This window comes from Thermobia domestica, chromosome 3, assembly GCF_964235325.1.
Source record: "Thermobia domestica chromosome 3, izTheDome1.hap1.1, whole genome shotgun sequence".
NCBI lineage: Eukaryota > Metazoa > Arthropoda > Insecta > Zygentoma > Lepismatidae > Thermobia > Thermobia domestica.
The window spans coordinates 11,302,497-11,329,110 of NC_137456.1; the positions used below are offsets into that span (position 1 = coordinate 11,302,497).

A 26,614-nucleotide genomic window follows, 5' to 3' on the forward strand; every position below is an offset into this window, starting at 1 on the left:
AGTAGTAGTAGTACTTAATTACACCACTGAGCCTAATGCTATTGCTTACAGTAAAATTATACTGTTAATTTGGAACAAATATTTTTAACGATCTGGACCATATGTGCAACACGTGCTTTTGCACGAGGCGCCAAAATCTGTCACAACTATATTATTTAAAATAAATATTTCTTGTTGGAAAGAGACTTCATGATGATGGTAGTTAAATTTACTAGGCTGACCATCTATTTGAATGCTATATGCATAAATCATGTTTAGGTCGCACTATTTCAAGATCACATGGACAGTGCTAAAGCAAATGGTCAAACAAATCCCAGCATGAATTACTTGATTGTTGTCAAATACAAGAACTCAATTCTCCAACAGTAGCGAACACCTGTTTCATTTTGTTAGTTATCACAGTTTTGATAATAAAACTAGCTTTGTCTTTATCATAAACAAGTTCTTTATCATTGAAGGTGGAAACTTTTTTTTAATTATTATTATTTAACAGATGTAGAAGGAAAATCAAGAAATAAAGATAAAAGAAGTAGTTGCACCGGAATTGCAAACTGATATATTGAGATCGAAGCTCGATATTGAATTATATACAAAGAATTACCGTCTTTCCTCTGCAGGTGTGTTGGCTTTATCTTTCATAAACTTAATAGATTAGTATTTAATGAAAAAACTGACACAACGGGATTTTATTTATAGTATTCAGGCCTTTCTGAGTGCGAGTACACTCCCTCCCCTTTGTTGTTAATGGTGAGGTAGTATACTTAATTTCGTGGCTTTTAAAGATTTCCTCATTCTGAAGAAAGAGGGAGACGGCAAATGATGCGATTGCATGGGGGGGGGGGCAAATTGCCTAGGGCCGATCCTGCGTACGAGATCATGTACCTGAAAGTTGATCCTACACTCAACATAAACAAGCATAAACAAATAATGAAAAGAACCAACATACTTTAAACGTTTCCTATAAGAATATTTATTTAAAAAAAGAAAGTTATCTAAAAAAGTTCAACGTACTTTGATATAAAGCGAAGGCCTCTCGTTAATTAGTTGTCTGTTATTTGCAATGTATCATTATAACTTTCCATACACAAGAACAAAGAAATAATTTCTTTGCAGACGGAACGTGACGTATGCTATCGTCACGTGCACTTTTATAAAGAAGACAAACTTTAAAACACGCGTCCGCCATCTTCTTTTCCTTCTTGCATAATTATTCAACCTTGGAACATAGTTTGCAATGCAACTTAATCAAACGTTCCACAACGTATAAGCCAAGGTAGTGATGTATGGATGGCGGAGTGAAGTTAATTATCTAAGTGCATCGTTGTCACATTTTAAAAAAAGATTTATTAATTAATCCAATTAAGATAAAATAACGTACAATGTAGATTTTTTTTTTACTAAGCTGTTAGAATTTCACGAAGTAATTAGCAGTGGAGAAAACTCCGGAAAGTAACTAGGAACGTACGCAAAGAGTGGATCCTGGGGGTCTGACAGCACCGTAACTTAGATTTTTCTGGGGGGGGGGGGGAAGGGCAAGCATTAATATTTGGGTCCCCTAGAAAAAGTTGTTTTGGGTCCTCCCACAAAATTCGAAAATAGGCCCCTTCTTTCCATGCCTCTCTTACTCTTTGTGGGCTCTCCCGCACGCCCCTGGGCCTGTTCCATACATGACAAATTAAGGGGACAATAACGACAAATCTCTAATCCATACGAATAAGCATTATTTCTAGGGCTCCTAATAGTAGACATTTTTTTTTTATTGAAATGGACCCACGACTCATTTTTGTTTTCCTTACCCTTTGAGTGCTGTTTTGTTTATGTAATATAGTGAACCTGTTCTCTACATTTATACTTCATTTCATCTTTGTATCGTATATGGAGAAGAAATTTGTGTTTTAAAGTGGGCCCCCTTTGAACAGCGGGGAGCATCCCTGAGGGCATTTGTCACTCCTGCCTCCCATAAGTTACGGCCTTGGGGTCCGAAAACTCCTAGAAATCCCGAATTTTCTCTAAATTTTAGGGCAGAGACGAACCCACGGGAGGGCTCCACCGGCCTCGGACCTGATTCAACATACATTTGTATATTTTCTCTATAAAACTATGCTCACTTAAGAGTCTTCATTCTGGCGAAATTAAAATACCACTAATTTTACAGTAATTATGTGATATCTTCAAATAGATAAAAGATAATTGAAATATGGAACAAGAGCACCCTAGACAATATTATTTTACGTGAGATACCGCTATCACAAGTCACCTAGTGGCTTTATGTTTTCAGCTGTTTAGAAACGCGAAAATAAATGCCGATTTTCAAAGTGGCTCGAAATCGAAAGCAGATAAGTGAGTCTTGATAACAGTTTCTCATGTAAAATGATATTGTCTAGGACGCTCTTGTTCCATATTTCGATTATCTTTTATTTATTTGAAGATATCACATAATTAATGTAAAATTAGCGGTATTTTAATTTCGCCGGGATGAAGACTCTTAACAGGAAAATGATTGATATAGCATTAAAATATGATTTTTACACTTCATCTGTACTCTTTCTCTTACAACACCAATCTAATTCTATCATTCTTTTCCGAAAATATAAGTGGAAGTATTTTATAATTACTTATCGTCTTTACGGGTGCAGAATAATACCCGTTCAATACTACATAGATGTAGTGGCTTTTAGTATTAGAGCCTCCTCCCCAAAGCTTAGAACTCTCCTAACAAAAATATAAGTGGAAGTATTTTATAATTACTTATCGTCTTTACGGGTGCAGAATAATACCCGTTCAATACTACATAGATGTAGTGGCTTTTAGTATTAGAGCCTCCTCCCCAAAGCTTAGAACTCTCCTAACAAAAATATAAGTGGAAGTATTTTATAATTACTTATCGTCTTTACGGGTGCAGAATAATACCCGTTCAATACTACATAGATGTAGTGGCTTTTAGTATTAGAGCCTCCTCCCCAAAGCTTAGAACTCTCCTAACAAAAATATAAGTGGAAGTATTTTATAATTACTTATCGTCTTTACGGGTGCAGAATAATACCCGTTCAATACTACATAGATGTAGTGGCTTTTAGTATTAGAGCCTCCTCCCCAAAGCTTAGAACTCTCCTAACAAAAATATAAGTGGAAGTATTTTATAATTACTTATCGTCTTTACGGGTGCAGAATAATACCCGTTCAATACTACATAGATGTAGTGGCTTTTAGTATTAGAGCCTCCTCCCCAAAGCTTAGAACTCTCCTAACAAAAATATAAGTGGAAGTATTTTATAATTACTTATCGTCTTTACGGGTGCAGAATAATACCCGTTCAATACTACATAGATGTAGTGGCTTTTAGTATTAGAGCCTCCTCCCCAAAGCTTAGAACTCTCCTAACAAAAATATAAGTGGAAGTATTTTATAATTACTTATCGTCTTTACGGGTGCAGAATAATACCCGTTCAATACTACATAGATGTAGTGGCTTTTAGTATTAGAGCCTCCTCCCCAAAGCTTAGAACTCTCCTAACAAAAATATAAGTGGAAGTATTTTATAATTACTTATCGTCTTTACGGGTGCAGAATAATACCCGTTCAATACTACATAGATGTAGTGGCTTTTAGTATTAGAGCCTCCTCCCCAAAGCTTAGAACTCTCCTAACAAAAATATAAGTGGAAGTATTTTATAATTACTTATCGTCTTTACGGGTGCAGAATAATACCCGTTCAATACTACATAGATGTAGTGGCTTTTAGTATTAGAGCCTCCTCCCCAAAGCTTAGAACTCTCCTAACAAAAATATAAGTGGAAGTATTTTATAATTACTTATCGTCTTTACGGGTGCAGAATAATACCCGTTCAATACTACATAGATGTAGTGGCTTTTAGTATTAGAGCCTCCTCCCCAAAGCTTAGAACTCTCCTAACAAAAATATAAGTGGAAGTATTTTATAATTACTTATCGTCTTTACGGGTGCAGAATAATACCCGTTCAATACTACATAGATGTAGTGGCTTTTAGTATTAGAGCCTCCTCCCCAAAGCTTAGAACTCTCCTAACAAAAATATAAGTGGAAGTATTTTATAATTACTTATCGTCTTTACGGGTGCAGAATAATACCCGTTCAATACTACATAGATGTAGTGGCTTTTAGTATTAGAGCCTCCTCCCCAAAGCTTAGAACTCTCCTAACAAAAATATAAGTGGAAGTATTTTATAATTACTTATCGTCTTTACGGGTGCAGAATAATACCCGTTCAATACTACATAGATGTAGTGGCTTTTAGTATTAGAGCCTCCTCCCCAAAGCTTAGAACTCTCCTAACAAAAATATAAGTGGAAGTATTTTATAATTACTTATCGTCTTTACGGTTGCAGAATAATACCCGTTCAATACTACATAGACGTAGTGGCTTGTAGTATTAGAGCCTCCTCCCCAAAGCTTAGAACTCTCCTAACAAAAATATGAGTGGAAGTATTTTACAATTACTTATCGTCTTTACGGGTGCAGAATAATACCCGTTCAATACTACATAGATGTAGTGGCTTTTAGTATTAGAGCCTCCTCCCCAAAGCTTAGAACTCTCCTAACAAAAATATAAGTGGAAGTATTTTATAATTACTTATCGTTTTTACGGGTGCAGAATAATACCCGTTCAATACTACATAGATGTAGTGGCTTTTAGTATTAGAGCCTCCTCCCCAAAGCTTAGAACTCTCCTAACAAAAATATAAGTGGAAGTATTTTATAATTACTTATCGTCTTTACGGGTGCAGAATAATACCCGTTCAATACTACATAGATGTAGTGGCTTTTAGTATTAGAGCCTCCTCCCCAAAGCTTAGAACTCTCCTAACAAAAATATAGGTGGAAGTATTTTACAATTACTTATCGTCTTTACGGGTGCATAATAATACCAGTTCAATATTACATAGACGTAGTGGCTTCTAGTATTAGATCCCTCTCCCCAAAGCTTCGACCAGTGGCGTATTTACGATTTTGTTTCGGGAGGGGCTTTGCTAATTTTCGGGGGGGGGGCTTTGCCTGAAAATGTGAAAATTCAGCAAGATATTGCATATACTTTACTATAGTAAGTAAGATTTCGGGGAAGTGGGGCTTAAGCCCGGAAGCCCCTCCCCCCTAAATACGCCACTAGCTTCGATCCTTCCAAACAAAACTTTCTGGATGAACCGCCTATTTTAGAATGGAATTTAAAAATGTTTCTATAATTTTATTCTTGTATTGAATTCGAACCCCTAAAGATTTTTGACTTCTCCTAAAATAAATTCCTACCTACATGCCTGTCCAGGTCCGCAGCCAGAGGGGAGCTAGGAGAGGCCTGGTCCCCCCTATACTTTCCGTGGCCCCTCCAGATCTTAACACAAAATGCTATTATTAATACAAAAAACACAATTTAGCTATTTGTAAGAGATTTTTTAATGACTTGGCCCCTCCTAACATATTCATGGCCTCCCCAAACCTCTGTGGCTGGTTGCAGGCCTGTGTCTCTCCACAACTATCTGTAAATTCCACCGGAAGCCTTAAATTTTAAAATGAAACTACATACTTTTTTGTTTTGTTTTAAAATCTCAAATACACCTGAGAATTAAGCAAAGTAATAAGAAAAAGAAACTATGGAACTTCTTCTAGGTAAAATTAGTTTATAAGCAATGGCGGATGTAGAAGTTAAACACTGGAGGGCCAATCAAAAACCAGACTATGGTAGATATATCATAAATTTACTATAAACTTTCAAAAATACTTTAATTTATTTTCGACATTGAAAAAAAACTCGGGGGGCCTACGCTCCCACGGACCCTGGCTAGATCTGCCACTGTTTATAAGCTCAAAAGAATGTATAAAACATTAAAGGATTTTGACATTGAAAAAGAAGATAATTTTTTCAGGAATTCCCTTAAAAATTATTTCTCCCTAAATAACCGATAATAATAGATCCTTTAAATAATAATAATAATAATAATAATAATAATAATAATAATAATAATAATAATAATAATAATAATAATAATAATAATAATAATCTTAGTTAGCAACCCTGGGGACATAGCTTGCAGCAGGCTGTATAGGCGGCGCAAGAGAGCTTAATGAAATTTAACGGAAGCACATCGCATTTATAGTTCTCAGAATTTCTTCTATTACAGGGAATTTTAGAGTAGTTAAAATTTGATTAATTCAACAATCGAATGTTGAGAGGATAAAATTGTCACATTTGATTAATGTCTTCTCTGTGTCACGATTCATAATATATTTCATTCCTCAAAATGGACTTATATCTGGTGATAGCTGATCCGGAAACAATATTATATTACGATTTCTCCTTGTTATACACATAATACACGAATTCTTCATAAAAGCAATTGGCAAGCACTTCAATTTTTCCTTGAATAAATACACAAACCTGAACTCTGTATTCGAAGAATAACACAATGAAGGGAAAAGTACATTGTAGATTCGTATAGTGTTTCTTTCAGAAAAAATGTACAGGGGGGGCACACTGCTGGTACTATTCTATTTATTGTTATATTATAGAGGTATTATTTTAGTCTCTTCCGTGGGGCCACTCTTAGAACTCTCCGCCCCCCGCAAAAACATATCTGGAAGAAATACTGTTGTGGACTATAAAATGTAATTATTCTTATTGGATTACGAATAAGATCGAGTAGAAATTTCTAAACGATATAGTATGCATATGAACCAAGGAGAGTTCAATCCAACGCAAAACATTATAATCACTTTTTATTCTTATGTTCCTGCTAAAGGTACCTAGTTATTTTCACAGCGATATTGTACCAAAATTTATTCCGCCAAATTTTCTGCCATTTTTTGCATATGATAAATTTAGTAGCTCTGCTTGATAATATTGATGTAGAATTTTTTAACCCTGAAAGTAAGCTGCCGAGGATATACGCCTTCAGACCTCTAAAAAAAAACTGTTATATAATATGATTGTGGTTATATGAATCATAGCCTGGGATTGAATCACGGACCTGTCGCAGCAGAGATGATCGCTCTTGCACTGAGCCACACTACTCTTCAGAGTGGTGATTACATTAAGTCAACTAAAATGTGCGACATGGCTTCAACTTACACGCTAGGATAGGACTTCGCTATTAATCCTATATGATCTGCTACTTCATTCTATATCCAGAGCAAAGTTATATGACAAATGAGATAGCAGCCATTTTTGGGGTATCTGCGAATTGTTTTGAACATCTTGATTGGCTAATCGTTTGTTCCAGCATTCTCTATTGGCCATTCCATTCTCCATTATTCGTAGAACTCCCATTTATCCTGTTTTAAACTGCTGACTACAGCCCTGATTATATATATTTCTTTCTTTCTTCCAATGTCTCTTAAGAGCCTGACATTAAAAATACCAAATTTACCATTTTTCTTTTGCTTGTTTTTCATAAGTGAAATGAGATAATGAAATGCAACTTACCACAATCATAGAAAATGTTATTCTACAACAGAAAATATGTACCTGAAGAATGATTAGTGTTGCCATCTATAGAAATTACAGTGTTGCCAGAATAACATTTCCTTCAAAATCTAAGTTAAGGCAACGACTAGAGGAATGAACTCAACAGAATTTGATTACTTATCATGTTGTCTTGGAATCCTGTGAACTATTTTCTAAATAATAGTTATACTTAGATTGTAACAAACAAAATAGTTTTAACATAAAGTTATTAAAATTAAATAATGATGTTATTTAAAAAGTAGTTCACAGGATACCAAAACAACATGATACGTAATGAAATGCAGTTAAGAGTCTTCATCCCGGCGAAATTAAAACACCGCTAATTTTACAGTAATTATGTGATATCTTCAAATAGATAAAAGATAATTGAAATATGGAACAAGAGCGCCCTAGACAATATTATTTTACATGAGAAACCGTTATCACGTCTCACTTATCTGCTTTCGATTTCGATCCATTTTGAAAATCGGCATTTATTTTCGCGTTTCTAAACGGCTGAAAACGGAAACCTACTAGGTGACTTGTGGTAACGGTACCTCATGCACAATAATATTGTCTAGGGTGTTCTTGTTCCATATTTCAATTATCTTTTATCTATTTGAAGACATCACATAATTACTGTAAAATTAGCGGTATTTTAATTTCGCCGGGATGAAGACTCTTAAGTTCGTTCCTCTAGTTTCTGCTGTAACTTAGATTTTGGGGGAATTGTTATTCTGGCAACACTGTAATTTCTATGCATGGCAACACTAAAAATTCTTCAGATTCATATTTTCTGTTGTAAAATAACATTATCTATGATTGTGGTAAGTTGCATTTCATTATCAAAAACAAGCAAAAGAAAGATGATAAACTTTGTATTATTTTTAGTATGTCGGGCTCTGAAGCCAAAAACCTAGAAATATTACGAATAGAAATACTTACATTTACCGCAGGTGGTAGCTTGACTTGGTGTACGTAACGTTGGCCGTTTTGGAACTACAAAATTCTTCATTTTTGTCCCCACACACAACAAGTACGAATTCGTTAAGTAAAATTACCATCAAATTTCACTGCGAACTATACATAACACACTGCACACAGCAACTTCACGAGACCAAAAAGCCAGGTGAAATGCAACCACAGAACTCGTTTGTTTTCACACTTGATGAAACTGGAGTTTTCATGACCGTGACGTTAAAATCATAAACTATCACTGCAACGGTGTCAGGATCTCAAAATCAGGTTCCTGAACCGAAAATTCAACAGCTCGGCTCTTCTGCCATATCTCGTGAGTTCACCAACCACATACGATAACAGTTATTATTAAATCACAAGAAACTATGTTTCTCTTTCTTCTCTGATGGCTATGACATAATGAATAAAATTCGTTAATCTTGTTCGTATTTAATAATTATATCTAGAAATCTACATCAAGAAGAGGAAACAAAAGAAACTGTGATTTCCACCAATAGCAAACAGTGTTTTTTTAATGGTATGCTCTCTCTCTCTCTCTCTTTCTCTACGAGTGCAGTGGCATCTGTGTAGAAAAATATATAGCAAATTACCACAATGGACTTCACAAAAAGAATGCAAGATTCTCTGAGATAAATATCTCTTAATGATGTGGTGAAAGTACTCTGGGAAAAGATTGTTATCTTTGGGAATATTTTCTGTTATCGTTTCTTTCTTCCTCGATTCCAATTAGATTCTTCTTTTTCTTTTTAATGATAAACAATGCATGCATATTTGAAATACATATCTATGTTATATTTAGCAGCTATTGTAGAAACAATTTTTAACCGTTCATACAATTTAGACATGGTCTTTCACAGATAAACGATTTAACCACTAACAACAGTTAGTGTTGCCACGAGACAAGACATTTCTCGTGTCTCCAAAATGCAAACATAAATTTTGAATTTGTTTAAAAATGTATTAACTCAGAATAAATTATTTGCCTTCGAAATATATACCAGCCTTTATTATTTCAAATGAGGATTATCCCACAAAGAACATGGAATACCTAAACTTATCTTTTTTTTAAAAAAAAATGATTCTTACAAAGAGTTTTCATTTCCATGTTTCAATCGATTCAAGTTTAATTATTTTGTGATAGTGCTCCAGATTCAAGTACCAAGTTAAAGCATTTATCGATATCAGGGTTTTAGAAGATTTCATTCCGGGGGCTGCTGGGAATATTTATGTATAAAAATTGTCCAGTTATAGTAATATAAGTTCTCTTAATGGCAGTTTTATCAATAACTGACCATTGGTTCATTATCTTTCTCGTTCCGAACAAAGACTGAAACGTCAGCCTTTTTCGGTACTGTTTTAAAAGGATGCTGGTTTGACAATAAAATTTTGTTTTCTTTTTTTATTATTATTGTTTTATGATGTTATTCCAAACTTGGTTAAAATTTGTAATTTTAACTACTTGGCACAACACCTCTTTTATGTGGGCCTCAGCGTAGCCACAAAACGAAACGAAACACTAGATGAGACATGCTTTCCACGAGACGAGACGAGACAACTTAAAATCTCCTCTCGAGGCAACACTATAACATCATTTCAGATTTTATTTCGGGGAAGGTGAGCACGACTCTATGGTATCCGCAGTTTCACGTCATTTGTATATTGCTACATCACTGGTTAAATTACATAACTTATACCGAACTCACAGTGAAGTAACTAAGAGGGAAACGGGGCTTGTGCCCCAGACGCAACAAGGAAAGGAGTTTTCTTTTAGCCAACTAAAGATCATAAAAAATGACCTCAGAAACTTAAAAGGACAATAACGACTCACCAACTTTAGGATAATATCCATAGAACAAAAGTTAGCTTCAGAGCTATCTTTTGAGGATCTTGTAAAATCCCTGCGTTGTCGCCACTATTATTTAACTTTGTACTGGAATACGCTATAAGGAAAATCAAAGATAGCAACCAGAGCCTAGAGTTGAACGGTAATCACCGGGCTATGGCATATGCTGATTACGTGAATTTAATAGGGGATGATAGGAGAACAATAGAAAGAAATGCACAGGTCTTATTAAACGTTTGCAAGGACATGGGTTTAGAAGTAAATGCAGAGAAAACTAAATACATGGAAGCGCGTCGGAACCGTAATACAGCAAATTATAGATGCGCTAAAATATTAAATAATACTTTTGATAAAGTGAATGCTTTCAAATATCTAGGATCAATATTAACAGACGAAAATCATATTCACGAAGAAATTAAATGTCGACTAAAAGCAGGGAATTCGTGTTACTATTCGGTTCAAAATCTCTTGTCGTCGCGAATTCTGTCGAGGAAACTGAAGCATAAAAAATACAAAACGATAATAATGCATGTTGTTCTGTATGGTTTCGAAACATGGTCGCTTACTCTGAGGGAAGAATATCCCTTTGGTGATTCTATGGTACAGCGGGGGACACTTCTAAATGGTACAGCCATATGGAGATTTACGGCTAAGGTGTACCATTTAGAAGTGTCCCCCGCTGTACAATTTTGTACCATACGGGTGGTTCATGGTACATTGCGTTATAACTCTCCTATTTGAGCTTTTTCGTCCGTTTTTTTTTTTGTTTTTTGTTTTTTGTTTTTTGTTTTTCAAGTCCAGAGGCATTGTAGAAGACATTACGTGTGGTTTCACACCTTCCTGCGTCCAGACATAGGAGGTGATGACGTCATAATTCTAAAATTTATTTTTTCATTTATTAAGCCTATCTTCAATATTTTTTGGTGCGCTTATTTTTGCACGTAGAAGATTGAAATTTTGCACAAACATTCAGTCCACCGAGTAGTATTTACAAGATTTTTTTTTCAGATTTGTGAGTTTGATGGCCTCCAGGGGGAGCCAAAGTGCAAGAAAAAAATTTCCCTTCGACATCATTTTTCCCACTCCTGGTATATGGTATGAGCATGCAAGTGGTACCATTTGAAAGCCAGCTCTATTCTGAGAGAATGAGTTATAAACCATGATCCTAGGATAAATAGTGACGATGCAGTAGCTGCTTGACAAAGTCTAAAAAAATAGCCCAAAAAGCCGGAATCCGGAAAGGGATATAGACTGAAAGTATTTGAAAACAAGATCCTGAAACGAATATTCGGACCCAAGAGGAAAGAGAATGGGGAATGGCGAAAACTTCGTAACGAGGAACTACATAATTTAAATGGTTTACCAAACATTGTTAGGGTCGTCAAATCTAGGAGGCTTTCAAAGTCTTGACTGAAAGACCAATCGGAAAATGACCATTACGGAGACCTAGGCGCAGATGGGAGGACAATATTAAGATGGATCTCGCAGAGAGTGGAATATAAAGTAAAAACTGGATGCAGTTAGCTAAGAATATAAGTCAGTGGAGAGCTTTTGTGAACGCGGCATTGAACCTCCGGGTTCCATAGGCTATAGAGTTAGTAAGTTAGTTAGTAAAAGCCTTTGCATCCAAAAGAGTCCGGAAAGTTAAATTTTAGTTCCAGCTTTTTATGTTTTCATTTAAATGTCCGCGTATAATACTCGAGACATCAGCTTGACTGTTTGTCATAATTATATATTCTATTCTAAAGTAACGGACTATTGATTCATTCTACACATGTGCATATCCCGATATAATTCCAAGAACATTGTGATTTGCAGTTATTACGATAAGATTATAAGAATATGCCAAGAATGCTAGTCTCAGATTATTTGGGGATCAAATACTAATTCATTTGGTGTTATATCTTGTACTAAAAATTAAATTATGAACTGCAATTTTGAAATCAAGCTTTATCACTTGAAGAAAAAATGGAATAGGAAAATTATTGTGTTACCAATATCAGGTGTAGTCAGGGAGTGTTTTGGTTTGGTTGATCAGGGAGAGGGGGAATAAAGCGAGTTCTTGCCCCCGGGCGACAACTAGAATAGTTGCGTCATTGCGAACTCGGAGGAGAGTTGATCCTCCTTGTAGCCCCATATAACACCAGTAAGTAAGTTCTTGCTTGTTCAGTTAAAAAAAAAAAAAAAGAAAAAAAAACATAAATCACTGCTAAGCGTTAGGTTTGGAGAAAATACATAGTAATGTGCTTTGGGAGCATACGTGGGTAGAAGTAGGTATACGGTCTATATTTTGTATTCTTCTTTCTCACCCAACACCGTGTCCCGTCGGTTTTCTCTGGGTACTACGGGGTACTTCCGGTTTTAGTAGAGAGATTAGACGGAGATGGAATAAATTTTTGAGACACTTAATCGCTATCTATCACCGTTTATACTATATAGCAATCAACGTAGCTGTAATGGTCTCTGGTTTGAATATCAGCCCATATACGAACTAGATTCGTAACTTTTGTCCAAAATTGTCGGATATCCACCAAGTACTTCCTCAGATTTTGTCTTTCGAATGTACGGACATACGGACAGACATTTTCTAACTCGCGTACGGACGGACTACGTACATATATAAAAAATGGTTTTGGTTTTAGAGTATATGAACTCCATGCTGGGTATATGGTTGCCACACAGACATGTGCCTTCGGCGTGTTAAATTTAGGTTTGGTTCTCGGTGACAGGCTCACGTGGTTCGGATCCTACATTAAACTGTTAGATCCCCGTCTCATATAGCGTAGGTGCTGAACCGGACACTAAACTCCAAATCACCCCAACATACCCAATAATTGAGTATAGCCTGACATTGTATGCAGCCCGCAATTCATAATCGTTTTTCCGGTTGCATAAGCTCTGGGCTTTACACACAAAATCGAGTGTTGACACAGTGTCAACTTTAGTAATTCACAGTTAAAAACGTGTAGCGTCGACTTTAGTCGATTTAATAGTTCACATCCGATATATATATATATATATATATATATATATATATATATATATATATATATATATATTACTGAAACCTTTCATGGAGGAAGAGGTTGTGAATATTTAAAGTATCCTGCATTTAAAATACTTGGCAGAGAATGTGTTAAGAATTGTAATAAAAAACAATTATTGCTTTATTTCTGGCTACTTAACGTAATAAATTAAATGTTCCACCACAATTGTCGCACACAAATCCCTTTATTATATTAATTTACATGAACGCCTACTGTAAGATTCCGTGAAGCATAACTTCACTATTTAAATAACAACAACAAATACTGCTATGCATTACGTGCTTTTCAACAATAGAATAAAACAAAGTTCATAGCACACAGTCGTGTAATTCTTTTGTTCTATTAAAATGCCAAAGAAAAGAAGCTTTTTTGTTTGTTTTGGTGTCAAATGAAAGTCGTAGAACAGTTGCTACGTGTCACCTTCACTTTCTTCACTTCAATACTTAAATGGGTAACACGCGTGAGTCTTTTTGCTATTTCTTGATTGCTAAAAAGTTCCTTTAACATTTTGACGGTACCAGCATCAACATAGCATTTCCACGACAAGAGATTATAAAGCACGAGATGGGGTCTCAATTTCATTATAACGAAATACGAATTTCCGCCTTCAATTCAACGCGAATCATCTCATAAAATGAAATTTTCAATTTTACTCTGAATAAATATTCTGCAATATTACTAGCCAGTGGCGGATATAGAAGGTAAAAACTGGGGGGGGGGCACCAGAATCCAGACTAGAGTTTACTATAAACTTTCAAAAATATATAAATAATAGCTTAAAATGTTTTTGCCAGTCAAAAACTCGGGGACCTAGTTTCCCCAGCCCCTGGCCTTATCCGCCAATGTTACTAGCGTTAATCGATTTATTTGTATATATAACTTAACTTTGACGATTGAAATGCAAATTCGAAGTGGGAAAGAGGAGGTTACACGTTTTCGCGCAGAATAACCCCATAAGCGTTTTCCTGGCATGCGATGACTGGAATCAAAGGCTGAGATATGAGGTGCGAGCATCTGGGTGTGAAGTTTCCAGTTGCTCGAAGGCTGTAGTGATCGCAAGGAGTCGTGAAGCTTGATCTAGATATATCAATTTTTGTGTCCAAATCGTCAATCCCCTCCCATAAAATTTTGACAGTGTCGTCTCTCGTGGTATACGAAGAACATCTCTTGAGGGCGCAGTGTTGTCGGATTGCCGCTAAGTCTACGGCTATTCCATGCGTTCGCAACGCGTATTTATGGCTCATGCGTACGCTTGGAGTATGCTGACCACATATGTAGCGTGTCCTGCGAAAACGAACTAAGCGCCACTTTCATACTTTTAAGAAAATTACGTATAAAAGTTGATGTCCAGCATTAATGTAGCCGTAATCAAAAGTGAAATTATGTTTCTTTTCTTGGAAAGGTGTTGGTTTTCCTCTCTTTTCGATTGTGCAAAACGTTCTAGTGCGTATCAGAAACCAATCGTCGCATTTACGTGGATTTTCAAAGTTTGGTGCTTAGTTCATTTTTGCATAACACGGTACATATTTAAATGTGGATGGCTAATCACAATACGCTGCAAATGCGAAAGCTATATTAAAAAAAAAAAAAAAAAAAAAAACGCGCACAATAAGTTGGCTTAACCGTATTTGGAACGTTTCGGAACAATAGGCCGCCTGCTGTTTCTGAATCAGTAAAAGATGTCTAATGGAAGGGGAAAAAAAAGGAAAGACGTGTTGCCATGCAAGGGGATTTTAGCAAGAAACAGCTACTTGGAAGATGCTTTGTGCAGAGTATTAGAACTCTTCTATTATAAAGTATGTGCGTGTATAATAAAAGAAAATTCACAGAAATAAGGAAATTCCGAAAAATTAGCTAATCACAGAAAAATCTATGTAATACAATAGGGTTGCATAGAAAAAAAGACTTAGAAACCCTGACTGGCTCACAGTATGATTTATAACTCTGGCGAAACTAAAATTACCGAGTAGCCACCTAGATCGCGTTCGCTGCAACGGGGTAACGCATCGGACGGAAACTAATCCTCGTTTAGCCATAGCCTTAGTTTTGTTTTGTTTATTCTTGTTATTGTTGTCATTCTTTTATATGTTTGCTATTATTGTTGTTGTCGTTTAATTCGAATTATTATTAGTGTTCGTGTTATGGTTCTTTAAGTGCTTTTCTTGCTTGCCGCTCGTTTTCATTGCTAGCTCAGGTTCAGATCGGATTTCATTACTACCTCATTTGCTTTAGTACCCGGCTATTTGTAGCGTTTGTAAAGCGTTTTATTGCTCATACGTACGCTTGAAATACGCTGACCATGTACTGTATTTAAATGCAGATGGCTAATCACAAATGCGAAAGTAATAAAAAAAACGCGGAAAAAACTCGGAGTCAGCTCGAGCGTATTTGGTGCGTTTCGGAACAATAGACCGCTTGCTGTTTAAAAGATGTCTAAAGGAAGGGAAAAAAGTAAAGATGAGTTACCAGGCAAGGGGATTTTAGCAAGTAACAGCTGCTTTGAAGATGCTTTGTGCAGAGTACTGGAATTCTGCTATTATAGACCTGGATTTGGCAAAACAGACCTGGAAACCCTGACTGGTTTACAGTATGATTTATAACTCTGGCGAAAGTAAAGTTACCAAATAGCCACCTTGATCGCGTTCGCTCTAGGGGGGTAACACTTCGAAAACGCATTCTCAAATAGCCACAGACTTAACCTCTTCAGTCCTGTGTTTGTAACCATAATTTCTGTATTTGTTTCCATCTGCAGCCTTGGCGTGCATGCATATGGTGGAAGAAATGGGTTACAGTGTGGCCAGTGTCACGCGTCTATGTCTCATGTAGGCGACATTGGGAGTCAGTGAGTCACAAATTTCCTCTACTACGGTTGTCTCCTACAGGAGACGCGGGAACCGAAGAGGTTAATCCAACGTTAAGCTACAGATCCACGATTCATACAGTCTCGCTGTTGAAAGGGCGCAAACTAATCAAACCAAAACCAGACGTGGTCTTAGTAGAGACTTGTACGGGCCGGGCTTGGGTGGTCTGACGCTGCTTTCTCTTCAGGTCGGGCCGGGCTCGGGCCGATTAGTTGCAATTCTTTAATAATTATCGACCTTCGTTAAACGATAATTGGAATAAAACCAAACATTAAAGTCTGTGTGCACAAAGGTGGAGTGAAAGGTATTACAATTAATGCAAATTTACAGTTGCTGTTGCTTCGAAGTGGCTCAACTTTCGGGTTGAGCTGGGGCTAAAAACTTTTAAAACTTTCTAGACCCGGGCTGGACTGGGATTAGGTACATTCCGTTGGATTTGGTTTGGGCAAAAAAACTTGGCCCATGCAGGTCTCTAAATCTTAGTCACATCGGAATCGAATTATCAATTTTATTCTGTAGGAAACTTCAAACATTACTCATGGAAGGAAAAATAAACTTTTTCAACATCTTCCTAGTCATGTTTCGCGTTATTGTTCTGAAGAATGATTTACAGCTAATTAAAAATCGTTATTTCACGATTATGAAACACGGGAATGGAATGTAACTGTAACATTCTTCTTTTTTCTTTTCCTCTTTTTTCATTAAGTATATGTCATGTGTGAATCAGCACTGTTAATCACTGTACACAAACAATTGATTTGTTACGAGATAAGATTGATTATTGCTTGTTATTGTTGCAGACGATGAATCTGTACAGTACAACACGACGGTCGACTTTCACTACTACAATACTTCTTCCTTTGGAGGCTATAATGTTCTCTTGAGATATTGCCACAATTTACTACTATCAATAACTGACAAACTGAAACTAAATTGTCTGAAACGATTTACTTTTCTAGCCTGTACAATAAGTAAGTAATCACCTGTACATTCCATTTGTCGCTGTATGAATCACACACACACATACACAAAAGTGCTCATTTGAGCAATCACTGCTAAATTGCATTATTGTTGCAAGAAATAAAAGGTTAAACTATCTTTCGTTTCATATTCAGTTTCTCACTCAGTGCTGTGAAGTGTATGAGGCGCAGAGCTGGGCGGCAGCCCCGGCCGCAGAAGTAAGGGAGGCGCAAAATTCGCAAGGAAAAACAAAAGAAAAGAGAGAGAGAGAGAGAGGAAAAATTACTTGGAATATTTTAGATCAACAGCAGTATTTTTCAATCTAATATTTAACTTGAGCAGGGTCAGATTTATACTTTTTTTTGCGTCCCTAGACACTTGCTAAAAGCGCCCCATCCGTCTATTTACACTCGAATCACTGGGGGCGCCGTCGTATATTCTCGACCCGGGCGTTGATTTTCCACGGCACGGCACTATACTGACTAATAACTGTCCAAAAGAGCTTTAAAAGCACTTTTCATGGAATTATCTAACAAATATATATATATATATATATATATATATATATATATATATATATATACAGTGGCGGATCCAGGATATGATCAAGGGAGGGGCTAAACCATAATTTGCCGTTTTATCCAGTGTAAAGCAGAATTGAAGCCCATTTTATCCAGTGTAAACCTGAGCGTCAAGGGGGAGCTATAGCCCCCCCTTAGATCCGCCCTTATATATATATATATATATATATATATATATATATATATATATATATATATATATATATATATATAAAGAAACTTCGAAAGGACGCTGTCCTGCATAGCCACCCACGGGGAGAAGAGGGCAGTTGTGTCCCCGGATTTTCGAATGGGTTCGATTAATACATGTGAAAACATATTAGATTTGCTTACTCATGCATTACAGTATTTAATGTATTTACCGTAGTTACAGTTACGCTGGGAGAATAATTGTTTTACATATGTTAGACAAAAAGTTAACATAACGCCTGGTCGTTTGCAACCAGCCAAACTTATATGAGGACCTGGGTTGTATAAGCACCAGGCGCTCGATAAGTTCTTTCAAAACAATTAAGTTTATAAATTTTACAGTAAAACAATTAGCGAACCGCTACGGTAAAACGATAAACTAAAGCGAATGTTATACATTCCACGTTATTTTCACGAGGCTATCTGTACTTAGAAAACGCCATTTTTTTTTTATATTCCGTCCATGGTTTATTTATTATTTTATTGCAACATAATGTTTCAAACGCACTGACTGAATAGAATATCACCTAATTTCAAACCTTCCTTTCTGTTCATTGAACTATCACGTAATTCTATTTTCACCGCTTCTCTTAATAATCTTTCGGGGGGGGGAGCGCTTACCTCTGGTGCGTGGGGGTGTATGGTTCGATTTTCGGACAAGTGAGTGAGTGAGTGGTGGACAACATCGTGTCCGCGAGTTTCCGCGAGGTACTCCCGTTTCCTCCCTCATTCGCATTCCACCAATTCTTCCATCATCATTCACTTGGTTTGAACATCGTCTCTCTTAGCCTAAAGGACATAATCTGGGACGTTAAACTGAAATATTTCATTTCATTTCATTTTCAAGTTAGTTACACTCTGATGATGAATGCAATTAATGCGTTTGAAACGTAAATTGACATAAAAATTTTTAAAAACTCATGAAATAGCAAAAAATTGACCTTTTTAATTATAAAGCAAAAGTTATCTGAATCTTTTATATTTTCGACCGGTATACATATATATATATATATATATATATATATATATATAGTGGCGGATCCAGGATATGATAAAGGGAGGGGCTAAACTATAGTTTGCCGCTTTATCCAGTGTAAAGCAGGTTTGAAGCCCATTTTATCCAGTGTATAACTGAGCGTCAAGGCGGGGCTAGGCTATAGCACACCATTGGATCCGCCACTGTGTGTATATATATATGCACAATATTTCAAAGCAGAGCTCTCCTGGTATTGAAGTGCATGAATTTGTAGTTGCAAGACTTCATTCTAGCAAAGAGACAAGTAACCTTACAAAAAGCATTGTAAAAAAACAAAAGATGTTTTGTGTGAATAGTGTAGAAAGATACTTTTTTTTGCTTCTTGGTAATAACTGCAATGCACGAAATAATTAAATCGTACGAAAAGAAAAGAGATTTCTCACGTAACAGCTTAGCTTTTGTAAAAAGAAGAAAATCCTTGCAGTGCCGCTCCCGTTTGTTCAACGGATTTATTTAAAGTAATGATAATAAAGAAGGGAAGGCATACCGTGAGAAGAATATACACAGAGGACACATACACAACAAGGGAAAGCTGTTCCTCTGTATGAATAAAACCATTGTCTTCAGAATTACACGTGCATGATAGAAAAAAAACGCACTGCTTTCAACTTTTACAGAGCTTTGCATCCACCTTACCTATCTGAAAACTAAACTTAACACGTTGTGGCACTCATGCCTTTGGGGTAATGTGTGGTCAGTATATCGGCTACCTTTATCGTTAATACTGGCTTTCTAGACCGGAATTCGACATTTCTTTTCTTTCAAGTAGCTCCCCGATTGTCCACACGACGTTGGGTGGAGACTGCACTGCCAACACCGTCTGGTATGTCACCTCTGGCAAGGCCCGGCACAACTTGAGTTTGTTGATCTCCCAAGAAGTGTATACCAGTGCTGCCAGCTAGGGCGTTGCCCCTCCCTGTATCTCCACCGATCTAATGATCCTAATATATCTACGTTACTAACCACACAGATGGCATAATCTTCGGTGGTCCGCGCGTACGGAAAAACTTAAAAATCAAAACTTACAGTAAAAACTATAAAAATCAGTTGACATCGAATGTTTATTGTTTTATAGCTCCAAGAGATATTGTACTTACATATTCGCAACATTGCTCATACCATCCTCGTGTAATAGGGATGGTCACGTTTTTTCGAAAATACTTTTTCGAAAAATGAATTTTTCGAAAACGAATAATTTTTAAAAAAAGAAATACGAAAATTTTTCGATAAACGAAATACGGAAAATATTTCGAAAAACGATCTTTTTTTTGAAAAAAGATTTTTTTTCGGAAAAACGGAAAACGACAATTGAAAAATGAAATTTCCAAAAATCGAAAAAACATTTTTCGAAAAAGACTAAATTGAAACAAAGGAATTTTTTGTTAGGGCTATTTTTATTACTTTTTGGCTTACTTTTGCATATATAAGATTTAATTTTTTTACACACATTCAGTGCACCCCTTAGTATGTTTCAGATTTGTTTCAAATCTCTGCGTTAAAACAAGGGGACCAGAGGGGCAAAAAGTTAAAAAAAGAGAGACTTTTTTAAACTATCTTTTTTTTTCAATTTTCCCACCCCAAATACATGAAGACATGTGAAGGGTACCGTTTGAACGGTTATTCTATTCTGAAGAGAATGAGGTACAAAACATGACCCTAGGGTGAATAGGGATGTCTCAGAATTTTTTTTTATACTACTTCCGGGTCATTTGGGATCATCTGGAGTATTGTGGGGATGTTCTTAGCTTAATGGTAAATATGTTTTCCCAGCCTGACTATTCAAGATAGAAGCTTGAAATTTTGTACACACATTTAGTACACCCTTTAGTATTTTTCAGTTGACTCTTGAGATCTGTGCGTTAACACAGGGCGTCAGAGGGGCTCAAAATTTGAAAAAAAAAAATTAAAAATCCCGATTTTTCTCAAAATTTCCTGCTTCAGGGACATGATAGGGAAATGTGAATGGTACCGTTTGAAATGCCGTTCTATTCTGAAGGGAATGAGGTACGAACCATGATCCTTGGATAAATAGGTACGATGCTGTAGCTGCTTGACTGAAAGTCTATAATTTACTTTAAAAGAACCAGAATTTAAAAGGGTTAACATATTGAATTGCGCCCAATATTTTAAGTCTTACTCCAATGTCTTCATTTTACCCCGTAAAAAAAAATATTTTATTTTATATTTAGTTCATTTCATAAAAGCACTGTATTCAAGTTCTTTTTACAGTAATTTTCTTTTTCAGTTTGTTTGTCTTTCCTTTCTTCCTCTATGTCTGTATATACTTCTGTAAAGAGGTTTTTCATTTCTTCCACATTTTCAACTAAAATACTGGAAATTGTGTGGATAAGTGTGTGTGTGTGTGAGAGAGAGAGAGAGAGAAGAAAGAAAAGAAAAGAAAAAGAGAGAGAAAAGATGACGAAGAAGAAGAACAGTCCAATTAAAACTGTATCTCTGAAGGTAAATTTGTATTTCTTGTAAGCTCCCTTCCCCCCTCTTCGACCAAAGTGTGTGCGTAGCGGTACTACCTCCTGTAAAGCAAGCTGTTTTCCAATTGTCTTAGGGCAGGGTTGGAAAAAGGCAAAACCTTGCATGCATATATATATATAATTTTAATGTGCTTTGTGCACGCATCAGTGTGAGATGATACGAAGAACGCATACGTACGTACACGTCAGAGTTAATTTCCCCCTTTGTGTTCCTCTCTCTCTCTCTCTCTTATGAGTGATTTAACGGCAAAAAGAGCTCAGACGAGAAGCAATTTAACTGCAGTCATTACTTATTCACATAGTTTTATTTCTTTTTCTTTTCTTTTTCTTTTTCTTTTTTTTTTTTCAAAAGCAACGTTTCTTCGCGTATTTACCAAGAGAAAATTACTCTCTACGAAAAACAAGCTAGAGGAACTTTCAGCAGTAAACCAATCGTAATATCTAAAAAAGGTTATAGTGTACTCAAATAATATCGTTCCATACATAGATATAGATATACATATACAGGGTGTTTCAAAACAACACCGACAACGGATGGGAGGTGATTCTGACACCAAGATAAGACAAAAAGTATAGACCAACCTGGGTGCACAAATGCTTCCTTTCGGAGTTATAAGCTGAAAAAAAAATTTAAAGGTCCATAGCTCCAAAACTATAGGATCTACCGTAGTCGGGTCAAGACATCACTTGGGAACTAGTATATACCCTATCCAAAAATACATGTTTTAGAATCCTAAGATACGTAACAATTTTATAGAGGGAGTTTGCCTACGGACATATAATTTGAAGTACTCACCAACTACTTCTATAAAAATTGTTGTGGAAGTGCCGCAGGATTCTGAAACATGAATATTTGGATAGAGAACATGCTAGTTTCTAAGTAAAGTCTTCAGCCGATTACGGTAAATCCCATAGTTTTGGAGCTATGGACCTTTAAAGTTCACTTTTTCATATGTTTGGCAGCCTATAACTCAGAAAGGAAGCATTTGTGCACCCAGGTTGGTCTATACTTTTTATTGTCTTATCTTTGTGTTAGGAATCACCTCCCAAACGTTGTCGGTGTTGTTTTCAAACACCCTGTATAATATTTTTCATGCTAATGATATTGTAGAAATTTATTCATTCCGTATGCTTAGTTGCTCGACAGTTGTCAGTCACTTTTCCAGAAACACCCTGTTTCACAATCAAACATTACTTTCTGGATTTTGTGGAGCGTTGCTATCGCCACCCGACAGGAAAAGCGCAACAAAGGAACTGCTTTTCACCTGCAGAAAGAAGCTTTTTTTTTTTTTTTTTTTCATCCGCAATCAACCCTTTCTTTTCACACTGGTAATCTCCATAAAATACCTGCATTGAAAGTCGAAGGTTATTGCAGCTGGAACATGGAACGGGTAATGTAAACCTCGTGATTACTTGTTAGGTAAACGACACCCGGAGAAACTTATACTTATTTTCTTTATTCACATATACAACCTTTTCATTAGCAGTAATTGGGTCAAATTGTCCGGAAACAATACCGTCATTATTTACGCATTAGCTTTCCCATATTTACTTTTCACACATGAAAATATCAGCCTATATAATATACAGTACTTTAATATAAAAGGTTTATGAACATTAATTATGCATGAAAATTCATCAAATATTTGTTATATGTATAAAAAAAAAAAAAAAAGAACAATGAACGGAGAGATGGCTGATCAGTCTTACGACACTCACTTGTAATGAAAAGGGTCTGCGATTCGATTCTAGGCTACGTAAGCTTGTTGTGGACATACACTGGGTTCACTAGGGTACTCCTGTTTTATTTCAAGCTTCGGGAATAGATTTTTCTTGTATGTACCCACATAGCACAAGTACGTCCACGGGATGTCCGATACTGAGCCCGCAACGGACGACCACGGAATTATCCGAATGTGCTCCCGGGACATCCACAGGATTTCCGCGGAAGATCCAGATGTTCGCTAATATCCCGGGATACGGGATATTCAACGGGACCACGAAGGGATGTCTATTGGTTTTCCCTCGGACCTCTCCCCCATCTGGGACATCCCGTGGACATCCTATATGGGAATCCTTCAGGACGTCCCATGTAGGACGTCCATGGGATGTCTTCTCATTGTCCCGATAATCCCGGGAACCGAATGGAATGATTGGGATCAAAATGAGACATCCCAGAGACGTAGTGTGCTATGTGGGTAGTTATAGAGTGCCGAAAACGTGAAAAAAATGAACTTTAAAGGTACATAGTTCCATTACTATAGGACCGGTCGTAGTCAGGTCAAAACTAGTATGTGAACTATCTAAATATTCATCTTTCAGAACCTCTGGTACTTGCACAATCATTTTTAGAGAGGCTGTTTGGAAGTACCTGATTACTCTCCACCTACCTCTCTAAACATTGATGTGCAAGTACTGGAGTATTCTTAAACATGGATATTTGGATAGTTCACATACCAGTTCCTCAGTGATGTGTTGATCCGACTACGATATGTCCCATAGTAGTGGAGCTATGAACTGTTTAGAGTTCACTTATTTCACGTTCTTGGCACCCTATAACTCCCAAACTATCCATTTTTAAGCATAGGTCCATATGATTTTTTTTCTTATTTTTATGTGAGGAATCTGTTCTCAAAATATTTTGACACATTTTTTTGTAACACCCTGTATAGTTACGAAGAGAGCTCATACATTATCAAAGTGGTGAAGTGTTTCATTCACTCATGTATAAAATATTATTGACAAAGAGCAAATACATAGTCAATTGTAAATTAGATGTTTCCTATATTACAATAAAACCATGTGTTTACCACAGGATGCTCACTATGCACTTTGGCAGGATTCTTTTTTTCTTCTTCTTCTTCTCTTATGTAACCGGAATAACATTGCTCAAGAATGTTTACTTTTCACAACTGTATATAAGTTGTTCCACTTCAATGATTGCATTCAGAGATATATAATTTTCCTTCGTTTATCTTCATTTTTCTTTTCAAAAAAAGAAAGAAAAAACAGTGAAGTTTCACTCATGTCTGTCTACTGACTCTTCTCTTATATGAATACATTGACATTAAATCAAACTCAATTTCATAAATTTTGTTTCCACATTACTGAAAATGTTTACAAAAAAAAAAAAAAAAAAAAAATCACACTAATACGAAATATTATCTTTTGTTTCCACATTACTGAAAATGTTTACAAAAAAAAAAAAATCACACTAATACGAAATATTATCTAAAATGCACTGGCTACACTGAAAAATTATTAGTAAAAATACAATTACTCTTGACAAATATGGTGTCGTGAGATCATTGTTAAATAACGAAAGTACGGTTGTTATTACAATAAATAATTATTGTTATTTATTGTTAAGTAAGTTATTATTGTTTTAATATCAAAATCACTCTTCATGCTACGTTGTTGCAACTGAATATTCAACATATTTTAAACCTACGCACTCTATATATACGGTTGAATACTTGAATTGAAAAAAGTTGTTTTACTTTTTTGCTGATATCAATTATTTTATTTCAAAATGTAAACTGTGTTGACACGAAATCTCACAATTTGTCGCCTGTAGATTTGAAAAGGGCATAAAGAACATGATGTGAGTCGAGAAAAAGAAGAAAACTGAAAAAATCTCTATAAAAAAATTTGAAAGTGGACCCAAAGCATTACCTTGAGGTACACCAGATAATATACAACTTCCAGTTTTAAGAGCGGAAAGATGTCATTTCTTTTTTACTAACCGTGAATATTTGCGTCACGTGTGTCATTATGTTAGGTTGATGTGATATTTGGATAGATATGTGTGTTATCTTTGGACAGTGCTAACGGACTACAAAACACTATTATACAAGACAAAATAAAGCATATATATATATATATATATATATATATATATATATACCTACTAATCCAATGAATAGTTTCATCGATTCTTTGCAGATATCAGTTAAGAGTCGATAGACGTTGATACTAGCGCCATCTATTAGTGTAACAATCGATGTAACAGCTTGATGGATCCTCAGAGCAATGCTAATGATTCGAAGTTAACCTACGATGTTGCCACATAGTTAAAATTTTCGGTTGTCCGTAGCGGCTCAAGAAGGCTCCAAAAGATATATATATACCGTTATATAGCATTTTTTGCTTTAGTTTGACCTGTATAATAGTCCTGTCTGGTCCGTGGGCGCCATTTTTAAAACACCCGATAAATATATTGGCAAGTTTGATGATCGTATTCTTTAATATTTAATCTTAACAGATGGCGTGGTTACAGCACAGCAGTAACAAGAAAATCATTTTCGCGATTTTCTCATAAACTACGCATGAGGATTCCACTCACGCAAATCATTTTGTTTACCTCAATGGGATCTATTCTTGATATATATCTAATCTTTATGCCCTTTTTCTCCTTATTCGATAATAGACCTAATATAGTGGAAAATTACGGTATTGTCTAATAAGTATGAAATAATTTATCCTCAATAGCACTCAGGGCTGGATTAACTCTTCTGGAGGCCCGGGGCTAGAAAAAAAAATATGTGGCCCGTGCTGACTTCACCTGATACATTTTTGTAAAAATACAGTACGAAAGTTGAGGGAATATGTTTCATATTTTTGGTCACATTTTATTTTACGACGATGATTCTATTTTCATGATTTCTTTTAGATAGCTAGTTGAGATTTTCATCAGAGTGGAGGCCCAAAGCTATAGCCCCCTAAGCCCCCCTTAATCCGGGTCTGCTAACACTTAAAAATAATTTTAATTATTCCTAGAATATACATACATATTATATTAATTTCCAAACTTTCTCTTAGAACCATGTAATGTCATGCTGAGGTAATGGGAGTTACACAGAATAGCCAGGATTGTTCACAGAGAGGATTGAATTGTCTACAGCAGTGACTGAGAGATATTTCCTAAGTCGCCTTTTCTATTTGTACATAAACTTTGAACTTTCTCGTATGCCGTTTCTTCTGTTAAATGCATCCTTTGACCTTTCGTTTTCACTTTCCATTCGTGTACTGTGAGTGCCCTCGGTCGCTCACTTTAATAAATCCGAACCATTTTTTTTTCTTTCTTTTCATTGGAAAGGAAACGTTTCTTCGCCGGAGCAAAGGCCGATTTTTTTTTTTTTTTAACACTTTCACTTTT

The 26,614-nt window shown here is 35.9% G+C and overlaps 1 protein-coding gene across 6 annotated transcripts in view; it reads right to left on the reverse strand.

Annotated features, from left to right (window-relative positions):
- Positions 1-26,614, reverse strand: part of nuf (rab11 family-interacting protein nuf) — a 417,911-nt gene that overhangs the window by 144,943 nt on the left and 246,354 nt on the right. The window contains exon 1 of one of the 6 annotated variants that reach the window (XM_081754031.1): positions 8,418-8,871. The exons of the other annotated variants lie outside the window; for them this stretch is intronic. Coding sequence (XP_081610157.1) covers positions 8,418-8,487 — 70 coding nt within the window. The 5' untranslated portion in view covers positions 8,488-8,871. Of the gene's footprint in view, positions 1-8,417; positions 8,872-26,614 lie in introns of those variants that run through there. 6 annotated transcript variants of the gene reach the window in all.